At 39.8% G+C, this 23,481-nt stretch overlaps 1 protein-coding gene across 10 annotated transcripts in view; it reads left to right on the forward strand.

The window, feature by feature from the left end:
• The window catches only part of LOC122738264 (BTG3 associated nuclear protein), a 257,684-nt gene that overhangs the window by 129,352 nt on the left and 104,851 nt on the right, over positions 1–23,481 (forward strand). For all 10 annotated transcript variants that reach the window (XM_043980316.1, XM_043980317.1, XM_043980319.1 and 7 more), the window contains one exon: positions 5,143–5,310. In XM_043980316.1, coding sequence (XP_043836251.1) covers positions 5,143–5,310 — 168 coding nt within the window. The remainder of the gene's footprint in view (positions 1–5,142; positions 5,311–23,481) is intronic.

Raw genomic sequence — 23,481 nt, forward strand, 5'->3', positions numbered from 1 at the left:
AATCTCTATGTAGGGCACTATGGGAGGTGCTTGTAGGAAATATTAAAAAAATAAAAAGATCTTGGGAAAAAGGTGGAATGAGTGGTAGCCTAGCAAATGCGCCCCCCTCCCCCCAATGCATATGAAAAATACCTGCAAATGGAGTACCGATAAGAACAGGAAAATTGAAAGAACCCAACACTTGTCAATTCTTCTAGGAAAAAAAAAGTACTAAACGCCAACTCACCACCCTGTTGTTGTTCCTGGACCTCCCACAGTACTGAGACCCCCCTGATCTATAGTCTGAGACTTGACCAGACCTGGAACATTTTGTTGGCTGGAATTTTAGGAATCAACTATAGGAGTTAAGTTCTTGGTAGTGTCCCAAGGAGGGGCCCTTTTGCCAGGGCAGGCTGAAGCCTCTGAATCAAACCAGTCCTGTAGAAGAAGATAAGGGGGTCGTAGCAGAGTTTTAGGCCCTGGGGAGAACATGGAGGAGTCAGGAGACCAGAAATGCCAAGCTACTTGTAAAGCTTTCCTACTACCCAGCAGGAAGCAGATAGTCAGGGGACTGGGAGAAGCAGTAGTAAAGCCTTTTTCCCAACTGGGCCCAAGGGGATCCTTCCTTAATTTGTCATCACTAGCCTCTTGGTGTCCTTCTAGGAATTGGAGAAGGCCAGTGCCTGAGGGCATGGAAAAGCTCAGGAGAAAGGTAGTTTTGACCAAATGGCATGAGCTTCTGAGAGTCTCCTGGAGCAGGGTCCGAACTGGACAGCCTGACTTTTCCCTTGAGGGCTGTGGAAGACAGAGAAAGGCAACAGGGGCTGAGCTAAGGCCACAGGAAAGCTAAGCTACAGAAAAGAAGGATTGACAGGGCACCTTTGCAGGGAGAAAACCATAGAAAAATGAGCAAAGTGGTTGATAAAGACCAATAAACACTCTTGGGGTGGGGGGGAATGAACAAAGAAAAGAGTCAACTCAAAGAACAAAGTGCAAGGGAAACCCCATTGAGGATGAAGAAGGCATTCCAAGAAGGGTTCCAAAGAGCACTCAGAGAATTAAGTGAAAATCAAGGCATGAAAAATATCAAAAAAGGGGCAGAAAGGAGACCTATTTAAGGAGAAAGAAGTCTCACACAAGCAGAGGATTTAGGACAAAAACAGGCACTTGCTAAGACAAAGGAACATTCAGGGAGCCTTTTGGAGCCATCCCACAGAACTGGGAGGAGGCGGGGGAGTTGTAGCAAAGTCTGCTGGATGGGGAGGGTGCAGATGCATGGATATTTGAGCCCTTCAGGAGAAGAATTATTCTTCGTGATGGAGGTGGTGGCACTGCTTACTGGAGCTTGGATAGGGGGTCCTGGGTTCAAAAGGAAAATGCTATGAAATCAAAATGGAAAATTTAAGAGGGAAAAGGTAATAAATAGGGGGCCCCTCTCCTCCAGACTAGACTTATTAGGGTGCCCTGCTGCCTCAGTGGAGAATTAACAGTTTTTGGACTGTCGAGAATCCCAGAAGGGGAATGGTGTGAGAAGGGAGCAGAGGGTAAAACCAGCTTTTCTTTAATGTTGTTGAAAGTAAGAGAATGAATGAGGTTGGTAGCAGGAAGGATTCAGGCATACTATATCTCAACAATAAATATTGATAATATTAAGAAAGACAAAGCATATATATTATATATTATGCTTAAAGTGACCAAAGAAAAGTAAACAAACAAAAATCACCCCCAAACCACTTATGTATGAATGCACCAAAATGAAATAGGGCTGAAGAAAGAACAAAAAATGGTGAATTTTGAAAAGATATTAATAGTAGCATAATAAAAGTAAGAGACTGATGATCTCTCAGGTGTGAGAAGAGACAACAGGAAGACAAAGGAGAAGGAAAATACAGAGCCAAATAGATTGTGGGAAATCCTACCTTTTAATTGCCTGTGGCATCTTTGAATGGGAACGCTGAGAATTCGTGTTATCTCAGGATCCCATGTCAGTTTTTCCAAAAAGTGATAATTTGTTAGTCCTCAAAGGGATCATAAACACGTGTAAGAAGGAAGACAGAAACTATAAGTATATCTGTTACAGACATGCAATAAAAATAGTAATAAAGGCTAAGTAATGTCATCCTGAACGGGTGGGTCAATGGACAAATCATAGAAACAACAAATTGCCATATTAATTATAGTGACAATCATGGGACAACACAGCCGGGACTTACGGACTACAGCTGTGAATTGGTCTAGACATTCTGGATGTCAGTATGCGGGAAAATGACCATATAGCATTCATTTGACCCAGTGAACCTACCCTAAGGAAGTCAGAGACAGAAAGAAGCATCCAATATATACAGAAATATAATGATGATAAGAATAAGCAATACTTGATAGTTGGTTTAATTTTACAAAGTACTTCCCATGTGTTTTCTCATTTTTATTTCACAACAGCTACGTGAATTAGGATACTTTTATTTTTTGTATCTAACAGATGAGGAAGTTTACACTGACAGGGGTTACATGACTTGCCTACAGCTTCATGGCTAAGAAATGCTGGAAGTCTGGTTTAAACTCATTTCTTCTTGTGTCCAAGACCAGCTCACTGTCCATTGTACCGCCTGACTGCGAGCTATGAAAATATCCATAGTTACATACTTTGTGATGGAAAGGAAGTAGAAACAAAGTGGGCACCCATCGGTTATGGAGTGGATGAAAAAGCTGGTTTATAAATGTGATTGAATACTATTGTACAGTAGGAAATAATGAATCTGAAGATTTTTTAAATAAAAAAAAAAATTAGAGCAGGGCCTCTGCTCCCAAGTTTGCAGTTAAGTCAGGGAGTCCCCATAAATAAATGAAAACTTAAAAGTAAAATAGCAGCATAAGGTGAATGGAATTAATTACCAAATGAGAGATATTGATAGATGAATTTGAGATAATTTGGACAGAATTTGGATAATTGTTGCTGCTAGTAAGCAGGTTAGGATTGGTGTAGAAGACACATTTAACTCCATTAACCCTGGGGAAGCTAGGTATTACAATGGATAGAATTCTAGGTCTGGAGTCAGGAAGACATAAATTCAAACCCAGCACCAGACACTTATTAGCTTTGTGACCTTGGGCAAGTCACTTAACCTTTGTTTGCCTCAGTTTTCTGATACGTATAATGGAGTTAATAATAGTTCTTACCTTACATGGTAGTTGTAAGGACCAAATTAGATAGTTATCAAAGTGCCCAGCAGAGGGCCTGGCATTTTTACATGCAAAATGTTATATATAATATAAATGTTGGCTTCTATTATCATGACTCCTACTCCTGCTGCTGCTACTGCCATTACAATGCGGCGCCGCCCCCCCCCCCCCCCCCAAGCTAGGAACCATTATTGATAAGACTCACCCTGAGGACATTTCTTTATGAACTTTCCATTCAATTAAAAGGAATATGTAGAAACCAAGTTGATGTGCCTTGGCAGTCACCCTAGGAGCAAAATGTGTGTGTGGGGGGGTGATTTTTCTTTTTAACTATTCAAGGACTGTTTTTTGGAAGAGGGATCAAACTTGTCCTGCTTGACTCCAGTGGCAGAGTCAGCTTGGTGTGAGGAGACATGTATCAGCAGGGAGATCTCTCCTTGATTGGAGGGGGTGGCCTTGGGCAAGAGAGAATGTGCCCCCATCACTGGAGGTCTTCAAACTGAATTCAGGTGACCATTTGTCAGAGGAATCCTCTGAGGGATTACTGTTCAGGGATGGGGTAGGCTATATCATCTTTTAATTGCTTTTCAGTTCTAATATATTCTGATAATGAGAAATGATATTAGGGAGGTATTGGGAAGTTCTTTTGATGGAGGGTATTCAACATCAAATTAAGGAGGTGGTATTCGATTTAAAAAGCATCAGAGAACCACAGAGTGGTGGATGGACTTGTGAAAAAATGATTTTTGAGAGACATTCTGATAGTTGTGTGTAGAATAAACTGGAGCAGGGCTCAGTCTTTGTAGTGACCTGGAAACATAGGAGGACTAAATTTCAGAGATAGAAGAACAAAATAGTCATCAGAGTCTCATTGATTGATTGTGAGGGACATAGAAGGGATGGAAGTTGAAAACCAGGATTTTGAGCCCAGGGGATTGAGAGGATGGTGGTGCTATTAATGTGGTGGGGGAACTTTAGAGGGTCTTTTGAGTGTTTTTCGTTTTGTTTGATTTTTACTTTTTACAAGTTGTCACTCTCTTAGAATTTATGAATCTAAATAGTAAGAGATTTATTTCAGGAGACTTTTATTGGTGTGTGTGTGTGTGTGTGGGGTGTCTGTGCTCTTTTTCAATACTGCCCCATCTCAGCCTTTGCTTCTCAAGATAAGGTCCTCAGAAAGATTATTGCCAGCCTTCTTCACCTCAGGCACTGTACATTGTGTGACAGCACAAGGAGTAACTGACTTGAAGTCCTGAAGAGCCAGAAACTTGTAATATCTGTCGTTCCTCATTTTGGGCACTGGCTGCTTAGGGTCTTAGGATTCTAAGGGATGTAAGATAGAAGGAGCCCAGACACTGGAATCACAGGCTTTCGCTTGGAATCTCAGCTCTTCTTCTTATCTGCATCATTTTGTACTAATCATCTGACCTTCCTAGGGTCCCTAAGTTTCCTCTTCTCTAAAATGAGGTTGGCCTGGATGACCTCAGAGGGCCTGTCCAGTTTGAAATCTGTGATCCTGTGATTTTAAAGTCATGTTATGTCCTTATGGAGGGGACCGTGGAATTCGCTGAATACCCTTTATTTAATAGATTGAGAAACTAAGGTCTGAATTATAAAGTGACTTGTTCCAAGTCTCATGGGAAGCAGGCTGTTATTTGAACCTGTGATTTCTGATTCTGTGATACACCTTCTTTAATTGGGAGCAGCACAGTTGGGGATAGCTTAAGTTGATCTAAAATTAAATACATATTCAGAAGTTAAACTTTTGGTTTTGTAAACATTTGAATCTTCTTTTCAGGGGTGACCTGTTCCCTGTATTTGTTAACTCAGGATTCCCTCATAAAATAATTTTTTCCCGATCATGAACTCAGCAGCCAGAGAAGTGCATTTTGATTTCATTCATCACATCGCTGGTGTTCCCTCCACGTGTGCCCATCAAACGCATTCATCTCACTCAGGGCTTTTCTGGGATGTGTCTTTCAGGTCACCTTTTTTATAAATTTGGAATCACAGAATCTGACTGGTATCGAATCAAGCAGAGTATTGACTCCAAATGTAGGACAGCCTGGCGGCGAAAACAAAGAGGGCAGAGTCTTGCAGTCAAAAGCTTCTCCAGGCGGACACCTTCTTCATCGTCTTATAGTGGCTCAGGTAACTCTTGTCAGAAGTGAAGGTTTTTATGTTTATGATTTTCTTATGCTTGCAAGTTAATCTGGGACCGCTTCTGCCTAGTCAGCTGACCTCAGGATACTCATTCACATTGGTATGTGATACTTTATAGTTTACAGATCACTTGACTTTGTTGGTAGGTGAAGTTTTTATTATCCACATTTTCCAGCAAATGAAACTGAAGCCCAGAGGTTAAGTTCCTTGACCACTCTCACATAACTAGGAAGTGGTAAAGCCCAGACTCATAACTCAGAAATTCTCTATTTTTTTTTTTTTTTGGTGAGGCAATAGGGGTTAAGTGACTTGCTCAGGGTCACACAGCTAGAGAAATTCTCTTTTCAAATCTTAGGTCCTTCTCCCATTTTGTTTGCTAATGGTTTTTCAGATCATCAGTGAGATGTCAATATCTATTTCTTCAGAATGCCTACAGTCAAAAATTCTAACTTCTTAGGTAGTCACATAGGATTATGCTTTATTTAAAATATTAAAAATTTAAACAAAACCATCAAATACAAAACAAGGCGCAAAATTTTATCTGTGCCTCCTTATTAAGGTAGAAACTAATGCATCAACAATCACCAAGCAAGCAAATAAAAGCATTTTGTTCAATGTCCCCTTCCTAAGTTGCCCAAATTTCTACGGCTTTTGGCCAAGGTTCCCCTCCCTCCTTTTTTTTTTTTCCCTTTTACTGTTTAGGTGTAGTCAGAGTATAGTCAGTTTTGGCTCTGCTGGTTCTGCTCTTCAGTCCCACACACAGGTCTCTATACTTCCTTGTTTGCTTTGTACTTACCATTCCTTTGTGCACCCTCCTAACCTCATGGGATTTTTCCATTTTATTTGGAGCTGAAACCTTGTATATGTGCTGTTCTCTCCCCCATTAGAATGTGAGTTTCTTGACAGCAGGGACTGTATGGTCTGTCTCTTTCTGTCTCTATCTTGTAGCTCAGTGTTTTGTGTATAGTAAGAACTTAACAAGTTCTTTGTTTCTTTCTTTCTCTCTCTTTCCCTCCCTCCCTCCCTCCCTCCCTCCCTCCAGGGTTCAGACTAAATGTTCTGGTGGTATTTGGAATGAGATTGGAAAATTTCTAGGCCTTAGTCTCTAAACCAAGGCATGTCTTTGTTACAATTATATCAGAAAGTAGAACTAAATATTTTCCAAAGGGCTTCGAATCCCCTACCGTACCCCCTTTCACTCACATGTAGAAATGTATCATATTGGAGTAGTATTTCATTTTTACTTTAAAAATGAATGTGGGGGGCAGCTAGGTGGCACAGTGGTAAAGCACCGGCCCTGGATTCAGGAGGACCTGAGTTCAATTCTGGCCTCAGACACTTGACACTTACTAGCTGTGTGACCCTGGGCAAGTCACTTAACCCTCATTGCCCTGCCCAAAAAAAAAAAAAATGAATGTGTATCAAACACCATGTTTCTGTAAGTTTACACAGCCACTGGTTGGTTATGTAACTTATCTCTAAAAGCAGTTTCCAGTGCAAGTGGAAATTGAGATTTCTCAGTAGACATTTGATAATTTCTTTATACAAATTAGTTAAAATCCTCTTTTTAGTTCAAGCTTATATCAATAGAACATCAAGTATTCACACCACTGATGTTTCTACCAATTTGATTCAGTATTGAAATGGACAGAAGAGATGAAACAACGATATTCTATCAAATTAGGAATAATGGAGTACGAGTAGAGAAGCTAAGGACTCCCATATCCCCTTTCTCCTCATCCCCCCAGGAATGAAAGTATTTTGATAGGTAATATTTCTTGACATAGTTTTTTTAAGAAAATAAATTCTTTGTATTTTCATCTGTAGTGGTACGAAAGGGAAGCTATAAGGACGGATGGAATTTAGGGCGTGGCAGCTAGGGGATATAGAGTCCCAGATGTGGAACCCAAAAGACCTAAATTCAAATCCTTCCTTAGATGTTTATTAGCTAATTGACCCTGGGCAAGTCACTGAATTTTTATCTGCCTTAGTTTCCTTATCTGTAAAATAGGGATTATGATAGGATCTACCTAATAGAGTTGTTGAGACTTAGATGTCATATATAGGAAGTGCTTTGCAAAACTTAAAGCATTATGGATAGGTTATGGTTATTAATGGGAGAAATTTGGTGGAGTGGATGATATGTTTATAGATTGAAACTAAATTTTAAAGGAAGAACAAAAGAGAAAGGAAAAAGTGGGAAAAGGGTGAGCCTTGAGGAAAATGCAAGCCAAGTAGATGTCACTGGGTTTCCACTCAAGCATGTTTCCATTTAGTGATGTCTATCCACACCCCAGACTGAAAGTGTCAAAGTAGGTTTTAAAAATCCGGAATGATCACGGTGTGTGTAACAATCAGAAAACCTCACAGAGTGGAACAATTATTGACTCCAAATTGCCCTGGTCTTTGGCTGAACTCACAAGTCTAAATACTGATCAAATAAACAACTGTGTTTCAGGGGAATGCCCTGGATAGAGGCGCCCCCTCTATTAGAATGAATTTATTTTGTAATTAAAAAGGACAGGGAACACCTTTCTGCAAAATGGACTGGTCAGTTGCTAAAGCCTCTGGACTGGAGTCTTGTTTGAGCCAGGTCTGCTTTGTTGACAGGGTCTTCAGAGTTCTTCATCTTCAGGCCTGGGTCTTCCATAATGCTAAGATTGTATCTTTCAGTGGGGATGGGAGGAAGAGTGGGTGTGAAGCAGTTCTGTTGAGTCAAAGACACCCTGAAGCTACTTCAGTCAGTTTCTACAGCTGACAAGCCTGTTGTCAGCCAGTAGTATGTGAAGCTCTTGGCTGTGTCCATTGTCGGTGAGCACCAGGGCAGCCTAGGGTGTGGAGGGAGTGGAGCGGCTGCTCGCACTGTGCTTTTCCTCCTGTTGTTCAGCTCCCGAGGCATATGGTTGGCAGGTTGTGTTTGTAGAACGCCTGCGGCTTCATACAGTGAGTGGTGAGGCCTTCCTCGGGGCTCCTCCATCTGGGATCCTGTTCTCAGCAAGATGAGAATTCTGCTTAGACGTGATCATTAGCCAAGACAATGTGCTCACAAGCTTTAGGGCAGGCTTTTAAAAATTAATTACAGTTTAGTTATAAATTTATCTTTCATCTAGGGCATCTCAAAATACCTTACCATCTAATCTTCTAGTAGTTTTAAAGGCACGGAGAAGGTGAAGGTAAATTCGATTTCTATTTGGTCAGGTTAGGAATAGCTCACAGATTGAGAGCTAAATGGGACCTGCTAGGTCATCCCACCCCACACAGTCAGTATGTATCGGTGGTAGGAAGTGAAGCCAGGTCCTCTGACTCTATGCACTGTCCCATCTAGGAAGGTGTCCTATCTTCCGAATGCCATATAGCCAGACTGTAAGCTGCTTGAAGGCAGGACCATGTGAATTCATCTTAGCTCCCTTTCTGTGCCTCCAAATAGGCATTCAATACACATGAATTGGTGGGTTGAATTCTGCCGGACACAGAATACATTTTCTTCAGTTCTTCTTATGAGCTCAGCTCTCTCTGCTGCATGTCATTTTAATTTCGAGTGGCCATCCCAAAGGACATGGCTAATACGGAGGTTTCTGGCTGTGTCCTGCCTCGCCTGGTCACCTTCACACATGGCAGGTGCCCATAATTGTAGCTCCTTATCAGTTCTCATATCTTTGGATTCAGATGCCAGCTCTACTTCCCAGGAGTCCCATGCACCTCTCTCTCCTTGCTCCGTCCTCCCCTTCTTGCTTTGAATATGGAAGACATCATAATCAATAGACAAGTAATAATTCTGTGCCTTCTGCGTGCCGGATGCTGTGCTAGGTGCTATAATCACAAACATAAAGAATGCCACAGCTCCTACTTCTCTAGTAACTGCTGTTCATTCTGAAGTGGGAAGATGCAAGTACAGATTACATGTATGTAGTACCATCCACATACAAATGAAGAAAATGGCTTCCTGTAGAAAGTGATGCTTGAGCAGGGACTCTGTGAGGCAGAGGTGAGGAGGAGGGACCCCGTTCCAGGCCTTGGGGGATGGCTAGGAGAGGCATGGAGACCAGGGATGGAAAGCTGCATGAAGGACAGAGGTGGAGGCCAGTGTATGTGCCTATGAGAGTGTGTGAAGGATGAAGCAGCAAGGACAGTGAAATGTGGAAGAGTGGGGAGTCCGAGGGGAAAGGATATGGATTCTGTTTGTGTCTTGGTAAGGCTGAGATGTCTCTAGAGCATTCAGCAGGAAATGTGAAGTAGACTGTTAGTGATGTAGGTCAGGAGATAGGATGGGGATATACATACAGAGAGAGAGAGAGAGGCAGAGAGAGAGAGAGAGGAAGAGAGGAAGAGAGGGGGAGAGAAAGAGAGAGAAAAGAATCTATGAGTTTTCTGCATGAAAATGATAATGACACCTGTGGGAAGAGCTCATGAGGTCACCAGGGATTGCAGTTTGTAACTTATAGTGAGGATCAAATTCTACTGTTCTTTGTGGTGTAAACCATAGGATGACCCCAGTCTAAGGGAATGGAATCCTCCCTGAAACTGTAATCTGTCTAGCAGCATCTTTTACAGATGACACCAGACAGATTAAATAACTCTCCCGGTGTCCCAAATGGTATAGCTAAGATTTCAATCCAAGTTCTCTGATGTGGTATCCTTGGCTCTTTCATTACCAGCACCTATCCCAAATATGGGAGTAAACTAGTCAGGGTTCTTAACCTATTTCAATATAATTAATTTCCTTTACAATCTTAGATTTACTTTGTGCATTTAAAAACATTCTGAGAAGGGGTTGATGGGCATCACCAGATTACCAGTAGGGTCTACTGCTTAAACAAAGGCAAAGAACTCCTGAACTAAATTAAGAAAACAATAGTCTTTCTGTCCTTTTAGGATATAATCCAGCAGGCAAATCTATGTTTCAGTATAATTTTAAAATTAAGTAGTAATAATGAATAAGAAATATTGATCTAGGAAATGTTCACAGAAAATGTTTCAGCTTTTAATGATATGTACCATCATGGGACATTTGAATGTTGCCTAGTGAAATCAGGCCTCTGGATGTGAACTGGAAGAAAAAGCAGCAGGTTTAGCTGAGATAGGAAATTTTGAGTTGTGTGTTAACACTCATCATTGTATCTTAGGCAATGCCAAGAAATATGCTTTTACAATGGAAAAACTCAAATTCTCAAACTGCATATCATTTTCAAAAATCTTAAATTAAAACAACATAAACTAGTTATTTAGTTTATTCATTATTATTTAAACTACTTTGATTATATAAACAGGGGTTGTTTTTATTGATTACATGTTCATTTGAAGAATTTTAGACTCAGTGATCCAATATTTTAATATAAATTGCGCAATATTTTTTATCTTATTTGTGTATCTTTCATATTAAAACACTTATTCAAAAGGAAGTACCTCTTTGGGGGCAGATAGGACGAGGTGTGGATTAGGAAAGTGAACAAGAGTGGGGAAGTCTTAGTAGTTCTATGAGATTAGGGTGATGCCCACACGTTAAAAATGTGGTAGTTCAAATGTTGTAGTTTCATTGCACTTCTAGCTATTGACCTTTCTAGCAGTATACTTTCAAGTTAGATTAGTATTATTGATCACTTGTTCCTGAAATCTCTTCCTCGTAACAAGATTAAATGACTTTCATAAATCAGGCCAGGCAAATTCCTACAATACTTGATCATTACGTACATTTCCCTCTATTATGCCACCTATTTTGTTGTCAGTCAGTAAACACGGATTTATTAAGAACTCACTGTGTGCCAGGCCCTGTGCTAAGGGCTAGGCTTAATAAAAAAAAGACACCAACATAGTCCCTACCATACCGTCAAGGGGCTCTTTTCTCATGAGGGAGATAATCTGCAAATAACCACATACCTATTAGAAATAGAGAGTGTAAGTTAATTTCAGAGGGAAGACTTGGTGGCAGGAGGGGGGTGGGGGGAAAGAAAGTTTCCTGCAGAAAGTGGGGGGATATGTACTGAGCTGAAAAAAGAAAAAGCTAATGAATTATTTTGAACGAACAAACACCAGATAAAAGGGGCATTTCTGTACGGTACAACAGAAAAAAAAGAGAGTTGTGTGTCAAACTGCAAACCTCTGTTATGTACAGCTTGCCTTTTCTCTCCAAACGTGCCATACATTCAGCCTGCGGCTTTCAGAGCTGCCCTGCTTGTCTATAATTCTTTCTGTCCTTCTGTTCCCTTTAACTTGAGCTGTGTTTTGCAGGAAGTCAGAGATGAGAAGGGAAAACATTCCAGGCATGGGGGATAGCCAACTAAAATACTTGGAGTCTGGAGAGAATGTATCCTCTAATAGGAATGACAAGTAAGCTAGTGTGGCTGCATTGTAGAGGGGGAGACAAGTGTAAGAAGAGGGGCGAGGTGGGAAGGGATCAAGACCAGGAGATGATTTAGTATTTAATCCTATAAATATGAGGGAGTCCCTCAGTCTATTGAGCGTGTGAGATCTAAGTGATATTGGTCACATCAAGCCGAGGCTTTGGGAAAATAATTTTGGTAGCCAAGTGGAGGATGGATTGAAAAGGGGAGAGACTTGAAGCAGGCAGACTAATTAGAAGGATATTCTAATAGCTTCTGTCAGTGGTGAGATCCTGGACTAGGGTGGTAACTGAGTAGAATGAAGGGGACTTGCAGGAGAGACGGTGTGAAGGTAGAAAGGATGAGTTTTAATGACAAATTGGATACATGGGGTGGTATAACTGAGGAGGTGAGAGTGACATTGGGGTTGGGTGGTTGGGAGGATGGTGGTGCTTTTGAAAATAACAAGGAAATTGGGGAAAAGAGAGTTTTGGGGGAAAAGATGAATTATATTTTGAATATGTTGAGTTTGAGTTGCCTGTGGGATATCCATTTCAAGCATAGCTTAAGAAATGGAAAGGTAAGAGCTCAGCATTTCCATTTCAAAAAGAAGGAAACACATATAAGGCCAAATTAAAAGTTATTGGGAGGTAATTTTTGATTCCTACTGTGATGTTTAATTTGTTAGGAGATCTGCAGCCTTGTAAAATATAGATATCCTACCTAGATAATTGTATGAGCCCATTAAGATATATTCTTGTTCTAAATATATGAATCCCCTTTGAAAAAAGGGAAGTGAAGTCATCACAACCAATAAACAGTAAATAAAGTAATTATTAGGAGCTATTTTGCTCAACTCCATGCCAATAAAACTGACAGTCTAAATGAAGTGGAAGAATATTATTGTTGTTGACTCGTTTCAGTCATGTCCAACTCTTTGTGACTCCATTTGGGATTTTCTTGGCAGATACTGGAGTGGTTTGCCATTTCCTTCTCCAGCTCATTTTACAGATGAGGAAATTGAGGTAAATTGGGTTAAATGACTTGCACAGGGTCACACAGCTAGTAAGTGTCTGAGGCCAGGTTTGAACTTAGGAAGATGAGTCTTTCTGCCTCCAGACCTGGCATTATATCCACTGTGCCACCTGGCTACCCTTGGCTGAATATTTACAAAAATATAAATTGTCTTTGTTAAGAAGAGAAAATAGAATACTTAAGTAACTATCTTCGTTGGGGGGAAAAAATCGACCAAGACATAAATGAGCTCCTTAAGGGGAAGAAAAAAAAAATCAAATCTCAAGACCAGATGGATTTATTTGTGAGTTCTATTAAACATTTAAAGAACAATGAATTCCAATAACATATACATTTTTGAACAAAAAAAATAGGTAAAGGAACCCTACCAAATTCGTTCTGTGACACAAATATGGTCTTGATATCTAAACCAAGGAGAGAGTCAAAACAGAGAAAGAAGACTACAGACCAGTTTCCTTAATGAATATTGATGGAAAAATTTTAAATAAAATACTAGCAAGGAGATTACAGCATTACATCCCAAAGGTATATGACCAAGTTAGATTTATATCAGGAATGCAGGCCTGGTTCAGTATCAGGAAAATAGAAACCTAATTGACCACATCAGTAGCAAAAACAACAAAAACCACATGATAATTTCAATAGATGCAGAAAAAGCTTTTGACAAAATGCAACACCCAATCCTGTTAAAAATACCAGAAAGCACAGGAATCAATGGAGCTTTCTCTAACATGAGTATTATCTATCTAAAGAAAGAAAGCAACATTGGTGAAGCAAGGACGTCCATTGTCACCAGTACTATTTAGTACTGAACTGGAAATGCTGGGTATAAGACAAGAAAAAAGAAGTGCAAGCAATGGGGCAACAAGAAAACAACTATCACTTTTTGCAGATGACATGGGCTGGAATATTATTGTACCATAAGAAATGATGGAGATGGCTTTCAGAAAAACCTTGGAAGACTTAAATGAACTGATGCACAGTGAAGTTCACCCAAGTTTTCCCAGATTTAATAATAACCAGCTATTTACTAGCTGGAACTTACATAGTGCTGACCATGTGCCAGGCACTGTGCTAAGTGCTTTATAATTATTATCTCATTTGATTCTCACAACAACACTGACAAGTACATGCTATTATTATTCCATTTTATAGATGAGGAAACTGAGGCAAACAGAGGTTAGGTGATTTTCCCAGGGTCACACAGCTACGAAGTGTCTGAGGCTGGATTTGAACTTATGTCTTCCTGACTTCAGGCCCGGCGCTCTATTCACTGGACCACTTAGATGCCTAATGCCATATCTTTTCTCAGAAGTCATACCTACAGACATCATTTCTATAGCACAATATTATTGCATCACATACTTGTTCAGCCATTCCCCAGTTGATGGGCATCACCTCAGTTTCCAGTTCTTTGCTACTGCATAAAGAACTCTATTTCTGTGTATCTTTTTTTTTTTTTTTTTTGGGTGGGGGAATGAGGGTTACGTGATTTGCCCAAGGTCAAGTGTCTGAGGCTGGATTTGAACTCAGGTCCTCCTGAATCCAGGGCCGGTGCTTTATCCACCGCGCCACCTAGCTGCCCTATTTTTGTATATCTTTAATTAAAATGTGTTTTGCGTAGGAGTAATTCCATACCTTAATTTACCACCCTTTTCTCCTTTCTTCTCCTCCGTCCCTCCAATTTCCCTATTGAATGGAATGTATTTCTGTACCCAGCTGTGTGTGTGTGAGTGTGTATTCTTACCTCCTTTGACCATTTCAGATGGGAGTGAGGTGCAAGTGTTACCTGCTCTTCCTTCCCCTTCCTCCTTGTCTGTATAGATTTCTACTTGCACATTCTGATTACATGAGAGAAATTTCCATACACTTCCTCTCTTCCACAACCCCCCACCCACAGTATCTTCCTCTTTTTCTCCCTTTCTAGTCTTTTAAGATTGTCGGAATATAAGAGAACCACACTCCTAGGCCTTTTGTCTAATTAGACTTCCTCTACGACTGCAGATGCTTATAAGGCTCAGGGGGTACTTGTGTCATCTCCCGGTAGTTTATCCTTGTTTCATTCCTTATCTTTGTTCATTCATGTTCACCTTTTTATGTTTCTTTTGACTCTTGTGTTTGTACTTAAGAGTTTCTGTGCAGCTCAGGTCTTTTAATCAGAAATGCTTTGAAGTACCCTATTTCCTATTGACTTCCCCAAGCCTATGAAAAAAGGGAACGACTTGGTTTTGCTTTGGGTCTTAATCTTTCTAGTTTTAGGCTTGGTGTCAGAGGCTGTGGCTGGTATGATGCCATTCCTTTATCTGAGGTCTCAGCCTTCTGGCATGGTGCCTGAGACAGTTGTTTCTATTGTATTTTTAATGCTCCAACTAGGCTTTAACCTGATTACCTAATAGATGTAAAAAGTCTACTGGTAAGGTTGTACAGATTTACGGGGAGTAGTGGTCTCCATATTTAAGGAACTCAGTCCAGTTGGGGAGATGATAGGTGCTTATTAAAATGAAATAACAGCATTAGAAATAACTTGTTTGTTTAGAATCATAGAATTTAAAAATATTAGCAAAAAGATAGTCCATGCCTCTTATTCCTTACTGGTTCATTTACAAAAAGACAACTTTGTCTCCTTCTTTATCAGAAGCATCCCAATGTGGACTTGAAGTCAGAGGACCTGAGGTTGGGCCTTGGCTCTTGTGTAGCCCTCCCTTACCACTTTGATGAACTTGAGGGCAAATCCCCTAACTTCCCTGGGTTCCTCATCTATGGCATGATGTGGTTGGACTAGGTCCCTTCTAGCTTCAAGTCTCCGATTCTATAAAAGGAGGTCCCACTAGTTGGGGACTTTTATATTTATGTGCAGCAAATGGCTTCTCTCATTTTATGGATCAGATTTCCAGTCTACTTCTCCCCTTCCTCTCTGCCTCCCCCATTCTGATGCTCGTGTCCTCTCTTCAACAGCCCTTCCAGTCAATATTTATCTCCTCCTTGGCCAAATGAAGAACGGAACCCAGGCTCGTGCATAGCTTCCCTTCTGATTTTCTGACCCTGAAACTAGTGGTTGGCCCTTTTGAGATTTTCTAAGGGATTTAAAAAACTATCCAATAGGATTTACAGCTAAAGGGACCTGTGAGATCACCTAGTCAAATCCCTCCATTTTCTTGATGAGGACACTGAGGTCCAGAGTCACAAGGAAATACGGAACCAAAGCAATTCCATCCCTCTTAGAACAAATCCTCTGTCTTTTCTATAATATTCCATTGCCAAAGTTTTAAGATAAAACGCCTCATCGTGACTCCATTTCCCCTCTTCTTTAGTCCTTGCAGGGAAGGACATAGATAGGAATGATGCCAGACACTGGTTGTTAAACACTGTTGATATAAAAACTAAACAAGACAGTCCTTGCCCTCCTGCATCCTCTGTTCTATGGTGGGAAGATGCCATATAAAGACAAGATGTAAGGCTAAGTGGGAGAGGGGGCCAGCATGGAAGGCAAAGCTGCTGTGAGAAGGTGGAGAAATGCAGAGAAGGAGTTGAGCCAGGAGTGACTTGTCAGGGGGTCCCTCATGAGGGACTGTCTGAGGTCCTCACCAGTCAGAGAGCGGGTCTCAGGATAGAGGTCTCTCTAGGGTGGGAAGGCTGCTGGTAAGGGGGAATGAGTCAAGCCAGGGGGTAAATGGTGAACAGTTACCTAGATTGCCAACACTGGAAGCTTTCAGTGGACTAAAGGCTGAAGTCATCATCGTCTACATCTTAGAGGAAGTTCAAGCTTCTTGTAGCCGTTTTATCCAAGAGCTACGAGAAGGATTCTAGGATAGGAAGAGAGCAAAGGAGTCCCTCAACCTCCTTGGGCCCAGGTGTCCTCATCTGTAAGATGGTGGATCTGATTCAAATGGCTGCTCAGGTTCTTTCTAGGTCTAGTTGTAGGTCTAGGGGCCCCCGGTCCAGTGAATAGGAGTTCTGGGGAAAGAGAGAGAAGGGAAGAAAGAGAGGGACAGGGAGGGGGGGGGGAAGAGAGAGAGAAGGAGAGAGGGGGGAGGGGAGGGAGGGAGGGGGGAGAGAGAGGGAGAGGGAGAGGAAGGAGAAGGAAGGGGGAAGTGTGCCTTGCTCATGAGAACAACATGCTAGGGTAGGAGCAGCAACCTTCTCAAATGATTTCACTTAGAGCCATCAATAATAGGTAGCACTGTTCATAACCAGATGAAGAGTTGTGAATGATTCTTTCTCCCTTTTAGGTAAGTTTGACCACATTTACAGGTTTAACTTTGCATGCTTTGTTCCAAGCCTATGGAAATTTTGCCTTTTTAATTGTGGATACACAAAGAGGTTCTGAAAATTTACACCCACTTTAACTTATAACCCATCTCATGGAACGTGTACGGGTGAAAGAATGTGTGTGCGCAGTATTATAAGTGGGATGTGATAAAACTTGGAAGGTCCCAAGTTCTTTTCAGGTTGTTTTTTCCCCTCAGTTTTTCATACCCAGTTGTTTTGGTAGTTATCGGATGCTGAGTATTAACAGTTGCCAAAGATGGTTAGAGATAGGGAAATAGTATACTGGACCACACAAGTAGCAGCTCTAATTATGTTGAGCTGCGTTGTGGTAGGAAGTGCTTCCTGGTGTGGAACCTGAGACCTCCTCTATTGGAATCCCTTGACTCTCCAATCATGGCTCCCCCTGGAAGCTTCCCTTGCCTTATTGATGTCTCTGGATGTTTTTAAGGGAAGTAATCTTTTTGCATCAGAAGAGAGAGGCACAGCCAGGATGGCAGAGCAGCAGCAGGCAGGCCCTGACTTTTGCTGGCCAGGGCTGAACTCTAGCTGCTCTCTCTCTGAACAGAGGAGAGGGATGACAATCCAAGGAAAGGCAGCCAGCTTTTATGAGTTCTGTAGGGTGAAGGAAAGAGAGTGGACAGAAAGCTTGGGGCAGAGATGCTTGGCTTTCATGACCAAAAAATTGCCTTTGGCTACCAATTGTATTTAGCATAAACCAATCACAGAAAAACACCCATATAATTGGAATTGATAATGATAAGGAAAGGCAAGAGAAATATCTTGTTTTAAACAATTTTTTCTTAGCACAATTTTACCCAACACCCCCCACCCTAACATGGTAGTGTTTCTCTCAGTCAGCGTGACTAGGCCAAGGTAAATTTTTACATGGCACCAGCTTATCGCCTAATGTTCAGCAATCCCAGTTGTACTATGCCAGAGTCCTGGGGGCACCATTGATTTAACACGGTAATGCCTAAAGGGAAGACTGATAGCAACAAATTTATAAAGAGGATTCCAAAATTCAGCTGCTTCATATTTTGCTAACGCTCTTCCTGTCCAGAGCACTCACATGCTTCAGGAAGGTTTTGTTTGTTTGTTTGTTTGTTTGTTTGTTTTTGTCTTTATCTGTGGTTCCATTTGTTTCCTCTTAGTGAGGAAACTCCCTTTACCAATGTAGATTGGCACCTGCTTTGAGACTTAAGAGTCTTTGAAAATTGACTACAAGGTTGAGCCCCAGGGTAGGTCACTCATTCAGTAGGTGAATCCAAGACTTCCTGACTTGGAGTCCAGTTCTCTTCCACTCTGCCATGCTGACTTTCAGGAATATCAATATTCTACCAAATTTTTGACACTTTTCATCTTAATGTCAGTCTCTTCTCTTTTGACTTCACGTATGGTCTCTGAATTATTTATGTGGGCTTTTTCTTTTTGGGGGCGGAGGGGGACAATATCACCATGTCAATTTCACAGTTGGCTAAGGATAGTCTTTTTCCCCTTGGTATCTTTGAAGTTTACTTTTAGCTTTTATTTCACTTTTTTACATTGTCCAAGCATTTAATCAAGGAGCTGCGGCATTTTAGTATTCCCAACAAGTATTAGATTTAATTGCTACTAATCAACCATTATATCTCACAATAAATCTCTTCAAAATTGACTTTACCGCCAGATCTGCATTCCTAATTTGCTAAACTAGAGACAATCAGGACTGAGTGAATTAGTATTAGGTGACAGTCCAGTGTCCAATTTTATTTCTATTTTAAGATTTTCCCTTTCCAGGAGGTAAGATGGTTTATCAGAAAAAAGCAGTCACAAGAGGTAGTTGTCACTTAAGCCTTTTGTTTGAAGTAACAGATGAGCATTGTGCCTGGTCTTTAGCTTGAGTTTTCAGTGCTTTTTTATAAAGATAGCAGCACTTACCCCCACTCATGTTCTGTTTGAGATTTCATTTTGTTATTCTAGTTACTCCTGAGGACTCTGTCAGTGGATCATGATCCACGGTAGGTCCTACCACACTGGAAACGCCTGGAACATGTGTCCAGTGATTGAGCTGTTGTACAAAAGAGGATCCACCTAGTTTTGTTCAGAAGGTTCATCACTAGTACTGCTATAGAGTGACAATTTTTTTTTGGCAATGATAATTCACGAAAATCAACTAGAGGTCATAGAGCATGGGAGGGAGTACACACCCAAGGGATTGCTCTTCGGTGTTCTTAGACCACATGGCAAACAAGAGACCTACAAAAATATTTTTGGAAAAAACAAACAGCAGACATCACTTCATCAATTATTTTGTAACTGAAATAGTTTATCTCCAAATTGAGACCATGAAATGCCTAATGAAATGCCTAATGAAATGCCAAAAAGGAAATCATAAGGATTTCCATGGGTGATATCACTATGAACTCAGCCAATATTTTTTATGCTAATTTCATAAGACTACCTTTGATTTAGCATAGTAATGTCTAAAGGGAATATTGCTTGTATTAACTTGAAGGATGATGATGGTGGTGGTGGTGGTACTAGCAACAATGGCAATGATGATTGAATGTGCTACTGATAGAGTAAAAGCACTAAATTATTGCAATTTTTTCCAATGCAAATTTATCTTTCTAAATAATTCAGCATATATTTCAACAATACCAGTGCAATTATTCATTTCCTCAGAAGGATAGTAAACCAGGCATTCATTAATGTATCAAAATTCTAAATCTAAAGGCAGTTTATTTATATAATGGCGATTAATAATTCAACATATGAAAATCATAAGGATTAGAGTGGGAAGGGACCTTAAATATAATATTTTTTTATTTTAAAAATTTTTTTGGGTGAGGCAATTGGGGTTAAGTGACTTACCCAGGGCCACACAGCTAGTAAGTGTCAAGGGTCTGAGGTCAGATTTGAACTCAGGTCCTCCTGACTCCAGGGCCAGTGATCTATCCACTACGCCACCTAGCTGCCCCTGAGTCTCTTATTTTTAAGGTGGACATTTGAAAATACCTAAATGTTACTTTTACATGGTCAGAGAATTAGGAGGCAGAGGTAAGAGGAAACCAGTTATACTCGAAGGATGTTGCATTTTTAGACTTTGCTCAGTCTTTCCTGTTTCCTTATGGTTATGACCATTATCAAGAGTTATTTGTAGAACTTTGCCTTCATCCATGAGTTTATCATGACCTCTGGGTTCAAGCTTAAAGCTTGTATCCTCCATCTTTCCTTGGCATATGTCAAGAATATTATGCTCTTTGAATGCAAATGAATTTTGATGTCATCGGAGAAAGATTCCGTGGGGGGGAAAAAAAAAGTGTTATTCATGTGGTTTCTTTTGGTGGAGCCATTTTACTTGATGTTACCCCTGTGCATCAAGTGATTAATAAGACGTTTCAATTCTTCTCTGTCATTAATTTGGAAGCCATACTTAGTTCTGCTGAAGGGAAATAATAATACATTAAGGCTATGCAGAACCTTAATGAATTTCATGATGAAGACAATGATAATTGAATAAAATTTTTACCACTAGCAATAATTTTTATTAGTAGTTACTAGTTTATCAGTAGTATTAGTATCTGTTACTTACTTCTCTGATGCATTGTACTCCTAAAGAAATAGGTTAGGCATTTTTATCTTAAAAAAAAAAAAAGACATGAGAGGTTAAGTGAGTGGTCCATGGTTACAGAACTACTAATTGACATAGTTTGGACTTGAACCTATCTTTTTTGGATTCTGCGTCTAAGATTCTCAATTATGTTATTCTGTCTCTGAATAAAAATGAAGATGAATTAAAAAAAAAACACTTTCAGAGTAAATGCTAGTGCTTAGTCTCTTTGCTTATTTGAATTTCTTTAGGATATTTCAGATTTTACTAAATCATAAGAGTTTTTATTACACATTATTTTGGAGGAGGAAGTACCTTTTAATCAATATGTTTGCTGGTTTTCTCAGAAGTTCATCAGTTATGCATTGGATTCATTGTCAGCTGCCTAAACAATAAAGATAACATAACAGAATAGTGTGCAGATATATGTTTCTTCATTTGTACAATTAGTCACTTTTTTTTCCCTCCCAGTAAAACTCCCTCTTTACCTAGGGAGGACAACTGTTTTATATTACTCTGTTTAGTTAGCCATTTTCCATTTATCCAAAGATGAACATTGTCATACCAAATGAAAATTTCAGTTGAACCCTTGATCTGAGCTTCCTATAACCCAAAGATTTGGAGAAAAAATGAGTAAAAACCATGCCAGGATAAGACTCGAGATGAATTAAAGTTTTTTGCTTTTGTTTTCTTAAATGTGAGAAGTTTAACATAATTATCTTCCTTTGGCAATTTAGTTGTGTTTGTCTAGGAAGGAATAAAAATGAGTTTTTAAGATATTTTATCCAGTTTTATGCTTCTACTAATAAACTGAGAGAGTGTTTTTTTCCTTGATCTTTCATTAGAGGTTAGAAACATCACATTTTAATAGATGGGATCTTGCAGTGGTAGGAATTTTAAAGGAAGCATCAGACATATTGACATATTTGTATCCACAAATCAGGTTTTTGCTTATGTTTTCATTTAATTAAATGAATTATATTTAGATTAAATTTGGTTGAGTGATTGCATTAAAAGGAGCCTGTTAAATAATTGTTTTCAGTATCAGATATTTAAGGGCCCACTATATACAATGCACTCCACTTTCCTTTCATTAGTTTTTAGACTTTGACTTTAATCTGAAATTTGTTTCTTTAAGGCTACTTTGCTTAAAGAAGCAGTCCTTACTATGCCCAAAGGGCTATGGAACTGTTCATACCCGTTGACCCAGTGGTACCACTGCTAGGTCTGTATCCCAAAGAGATCATAGAAGAGAGAAAAGGACCCATATGTACAAAAATATTTATAGTAGCTCTCTTTGTGGTGGCAAAGAATTGGAAATTGAGGGAATGCCCATCAATTGGGGAATGGCTAAACAAGTTGTGGTATATGAAGGTAATGGAATACTATTGTGCTGTAAGAAATGATGAGCAGGAGGAGTTCAGAAAAACCTGGAAGGACTTACGTGAACTGATGATGACTGAGAGGAGCAGAACCAAGAGAATGTTGTACACAGTCATAGCAACATTGTGTGATGAACAGTGGTGATAGACTTGGTTCTTCTCAGTGATGTAATGATCCAAAACAGTTTCAAAGAACTCATGATAGAAAATGTTCTCAACATCCAGAAAAAAGAACTTTGGATTCTGAATGCAGATTGAACCATACTGTTTCTACTTTTGGGCTGTTTTTTTTTCCCCCTTCTATTTTGAGATTTTCCCCTTGTGCTCTGATTCTTCTTTCACAAGAAGACTAAAGCAGAAATATGTTTAATGTGATTGTACATATATAACCTATATCAGACTGCTGTCTTGGGGAGGAGGGAGGGAAGAAGGGAGGGAAGGGAGTGTGGGAGAAAAATTTGGAACTAAAAATCCTATGAAAACAAATGTTGAAAACTATCCTTATATGTAACTGGAAAATAATAAAATACTTTTATTTATAAAAAGAAGCATTCCTGTAACACTTTAATAATTGAGAGACATTAGGATAACCACCAATCAGAATCATTTAAAATATCTGTTTTCTCTCACAAAAGTAAGTTTCATAGGGCCAGTTAGGTGGCAGAGTGGATAAAGCACTGGCTTTGGATTCAGGAGGACCTGAGTTCAAATCCAGCCTCAGACACTTGACACTTACTAGCTGTGTGACCTTGGGCAAGTCACTTAATCCTTATTGCTGGGGGGGGGGGGGGAAGTGAGCTTCATGTTATTCCAACTAGAACAAATTACCAAAGCTGAATCAATAGACCTCCTTGTTAATGTAGGTGTTTTTGAGTTTTTGGTTGTCAGATCACAGTATGGGTAATTTTGCCACCTTCATGAGGTGGCTATCCAGGACCTTTTAAACTATTGTCCAAGATTTCACTCTGGATGCCTTTTCCAGCAGTGAGTTTTTCAAGAGCAGTGTTCTCTTAAGTGTTATTTATCACTCTCTGTAAGTGTGATTTTATCTTCATTACTTGGTTTTTATGTTAATGTCAGAAGGGAATTCTAGCATTGTGAATAGCTTATCGGATGACACCCAGGGATTCATCCAGTGCACCTATTCTTTTTTAGCTTTTTCTGCATGAAAAGGCTCCTTTCCAGTGATGATTTTTGTCAAATCAGAATTCTTACCTGGACTGGAAAATTTAGCGTTGCTCTGATAAGTTTCTCATTAATAGGTGGAGAGCTTTTTTTTTTTTGAGCTGTTATTTTAATTGCATGAAAAGATAACATTTTTTTTACATATAAGGCATTTTATTTTTTCCGTTACATGTAAAGATAGTTCTCAACTTCTGTTTATACAAGCTTTACAATTTCAGATTTTTCTCCCTCCCTCCCCTCCCTCCCCCCTCCCCTAGACAGCAGGTAATCTGATATAGGTTATATCTATATATCTATATACATATACATATACATATATATATATACACACACACACACATATATATATATACACATAATAACATTAATCCTATTTCTG

This window comes from Dromiciops gliroides, chromosome 2 (assembly GCF_019393635.1).
Source record: "Dromiciops gliroides isolate mDroGli1 chromosome 2, mDroGli1.pri, whole genome shotgun sequence".
In the NCBI taxonomy this organism is placed as follows: Eukaryota; Metazoa; Chordata; class Mammalia; order Microbiotheria; family Microbiotheriidae; genus Dromiciops; species Dromiciops gliroides.